General features: G+C 28.8%; 2 protein-coding genes across 2 annotated transcripts in view; one reads left to right on the plus strand and one right to left on the minus strand.

The window, feature by feature from the left end:
* Nucleotides 1-16, plus strand: part of LOC111681971 (lysosomal alpha-mannosidase) — a gene marked incomplete at its 5' end in the record, with an annotated part of 1737 nt that extends 1721 nt beyond the window's left edge. Inside the window, one exon of the mRNA XM_046956112.1 lies at nucleotides 11-16. Within this exon, the coding sequence (XP_046812068.1) occupies nucleotides 11-16 (6 nt within the window). The remainder of the gene's footprint in view (nucleotides 1-10) is intronic.
* Nucleotides 17-1507: 1491 nt separating this feature from the next.
* LOC124421243 (lysosomal alpha-mannosidase-like) lies at nucleotides 1508-2964 on the minus strand. The gene is made up of 3 exons (XM_046956120.1): nucleotides 2698-2964; nucleotides 2194-2564; nucleotides 1508-1526 (listed from the first exon to the last, which is right to left on the minus strand). Exons 1-3 carry the CDS (start codon nucleotides 2818-2820, stop codon nucleotides 1508-1510), a joined length of 513 nt encoding a protein of 170 aa, XP_046812076.1. The 5' UTR covers nucleotides 2821-2964.
* Nucleotides 2965-3502: the final 538 nt, after the last annotated feature.

Raw genomic sequence — 3502 nt, forward strand, 5'->3', positions numbered from 1 at the left:
ACTAGAACAGAACTAGAACAGAACTAGAACAGAACTAGAACAGAACTAGAACAGAACTAGAACAGAACTAGAACAGAACTAGAACAGAACTAGAGCTGAACTAGAATTGAACTAGAACTGAACTGGAACTGAGCTAGAACTGAACTAGAACAGAAGTGGAACTGAACTATAACTGATCAAATTCCTTTTCCAAAAAAGGAATTTACAAAACTTACCTTATAACCACAGGCTGCTTCTCCATACTCCAGCCAGGCTAGCACTAAAAGTGCTGTTAATACTGTTAGAAACTTCATTTCACTTTTGACCGCAGCAAAAGTTTTTTTATTAATAATTTACTTTAAATTAAAAATATTTTTCTTTAAAATATGAGATTTCTTTAAAAAAAAATTGTTTCCACTTTAAAAAAAAGTGTTTTCTAAACTATAATATCGTTTCGTTATTGTTTCACTTATTCCCGTTTTAAAAAGCAACTGATTGAATTTCAAACATTTGCAATGATTTTATAACTGACGGTTTCGAAAAAATAAAAAACTTTAGTGATAAGAAGTTGTGGAGTAAAACTCAATATCTGTAACTACTATTATTTTGTTATTATTTTTTTAAAAGAAAAAACTTTGTTTTTCTTTTTTATAATTTTTTAGTGATAAGCGTGTGAAAAAAAGCCGCATGTTATAATTTTAAATTGAAATTTTAATACAAACATTTCATGCAAATGTCGATATTTGTTTTGAATTTATGATTGGGTCTTATATTAGCAACCCACTAGTAGTTGATTTGCTTTACTATCTTAGTTAGTGTTTTTCAAGAATTCTATTTAATTTCTTTATCATTATTCAATTTATATGAATATTTTTTTTAAGAAATTTTAAATTTTTAATTAATTATGTGACTAATATTACCTTATTATGGGCCATAAATTATTACTTTAAATTGATTAGATTTATTTGTTGAAGGGGATCAACTGCTACTAGTTCAATGTATTTATTTCAAGTGAAATGTACTCAAGATATCGTAAAAGTGTTTGAAAATATGTTAAATTTGATTTGATATTAGAAATTAGTATAATTTTATAAATAAATATTACAACAATAATTGTCATTGCTAGACAACCGGCCTAGAAACTTCGTAATTTACTTTGAACTTTAAAACGTTTTATTTCCATTTAAAGATGCAATTCCTTTAGAACTCTTTAAAGACACAACGCACTATTATGAAATGTTCTATAAATTTTTTAAAAATTTTCTTTCTTCTCTATAAAATCACCATTAAATGTACTTTTATGTCTTTTATTCAAGCCGGTTTTTCTACTTTGCTTGCACTTTATTTTTGCTTTTCAATCAAGAAAAAATATCCCTCTCCTTGATTTTTTGTACACCAAAACAAAAAGAAACACTCTTCTACTTAACCTTTGTTTATTTACTTTTCTTAAGTCAACTGATCGATTGCTTACACTGCACCATAAAAATGCAATATAAACACAAAAACAAAAACAAAATAGCTATATCAACTATTTGAGAAAAAGAGATCTAAAATGCATTAAAAAGTTGTAAAAATAGATTAAGTGAGAGAGCAAAAGAGAAAATTGTACTTCTGTTATTTTAAAACAGTGTAGGAAAAAATGGCATTATATAATAGAACTGAACTAGAACTGAACTAGAACTGAACTAGAACTGAACTAGAACTGAACTAGAACTGAACTAGAACTGAACTAGAACTGAACTTGAACTGAACTAGAACTGAACTAGAACTGAACTAGAACTGAACTAGAACTGAACTAGAACTGAACTAGAACTGAACTAGAACTGAACTAGAACTGAACTAGAACTGAACTAGAACTGAACTAGAACTGAACTAGAACTGAACTAGAACTGAACTAAAACAATTTGTTAAGGATTAGCCTTGAAACATATGAGTTATTATTGAGTTAACACTTTAATTTATAAAGAAAAGTAAAAAAAAATATATTTTAGTATTTACTTTCTTTAGAGTAAATGTCATTATTTGTAAATAAATATTTAGTCATGCTGTTAGTTAAGACAATAGAAGACAACATTTTGTTTTAAATATTTATTTAAGATTATGTTTTTTCCAAACATATAAATGAGCTTTAACTTATAAATAACTAAATTTATAAAGTCTCACATAATTTTCTAAAGAAATTATAAATACACAAGCAAGAAAACAACTACTCACCTCAAACCCCAAGCAAATTGATCAATAACACTTTGATAGTGTGTAGTTGCCTCATCGTTCATACTCCAAGCTCCGCCAATAAATTCCAAACGTCCCTCATTTACTAACATTTTAACTTGATCCTGCAAGTCGGGATCTTGTTCACGCCACCATTTGAAAAAGAAAGCGGATTCTACATAGATAAAACGTTTCTGAGGATCTTTTAATAACTCCTGGACCACTGAATCCAATATATATTGGACACCGGCTTTTTGTATCTGAGTCTCACTGCCATAATAATATTGATCGACAGTCTTAAGCCAACCCACATCATCATGAGTGTGGGGTATTAAGTGAACGTTCAACATGTGTGGTTTGACTTTGGGGCAGCTCTTGAAAATTGGGGAAAGAGGAGATGATTTATTAAATTATTAAAATATGCGGTTTTTTTTTCTTTTTTGCTCTTATATTATTCTTTAAACAATTTATTTTTACATTATTTGCTGATAACTTTTTTTGACCTACCGCATAACCGCATTTTGTACCCACATTGGGCATTGATTTTTGGGGACGCAATTCAGCACTTTTCAATAAACTTAAAGTAATGCAGATCACTGCAATTGCTTTGGCTGTTAAGCCACTCATCATTATATTAACAATGTATTTTAGTTTTACTTTTTATAAAAAAAAAACTTTTTTTCTATTTATTAAAAAAATTTCCACTTTTTCCTTTAAGCGCTATAGACAACTTGTCGTTTCAAAAATCCCCGCTCAACTGAGTTAATTCGTTAGACTTAATTCTTACTTAAGTGTTTGATAACCTCTACTAAATACAAATTATACTCTAGAATTCACTCAAAGTATCTGCAAGATCTCTGAAAGACATACAAATAAATTCTACCTTTAAGATTTTGAGCATAAGTTTTGGAGTTTTTTGTATTTGATTTAAAGTGAGAGTGAAAGAAAAACAATAGTGAAAAAATCGGGATTTAATGAGTTTAATTTTAGGTTTTCTTTTACTCTCTCATTTACAATTGCAATGCATCTAAGCGAGCCTACATAGCAAGTGAGGCGTATAAAATGAAGTGATAAGAAATTTACTACGAATTATTACAGTGTGGGGCAAAATAAATAGGATTACAGTTCGTATTCGTTCCATTTCAGTTGCAGTTCACTTTTTTTTCATTTCTAGTTCAGTTCTAATTCAGTTCAAGTTTAGTTCTAGTTCTGTTATAGTTCTGTTATAGTCCTGTTCTTGTTCTGTTCTAGTTCTGTTCTAGTTCTGTTCTAGTTCTGTTCTAGTTCTGTTCTAGTTCTGTTCTAGTTCTGT

The sequence above is a fragment of the Lucilia cuprina genome, chromosome 2, assembly GCF_022045245.1.
Source record: "Lucilia cuprina isolate Lc7/37 chromosome 2, ASM2204524v1, whole genome shotgun sequence".
In the NCBI taxonomy this organism is placed as follows: domain Eukaryota; kingdom Metazoa; phylum Arthropoda; class Insecta; order Diptera; family Calliphoridae; genus Lucilia; species Lucilia cuprina.

What these genes read in the sequence shown, in the direction of transcription:
- LOC124421243 (XM_046956120.1), bottom strand. Translation starts at nt 2,820, where the DNA reads ATGATGAGTGGCTTAACAGCCAAAGCAATTGCAGTGATCTGCATTACT. An exon ending in GTACAAAATGCGGTTATGCG is followed by an intron (nt 2,565 to 2,697) that starts GTAGGTCAAAAA and finishes CCAATTTTCAAG; the next exon opens with AGCTGCCCCAAAGTCAAACC.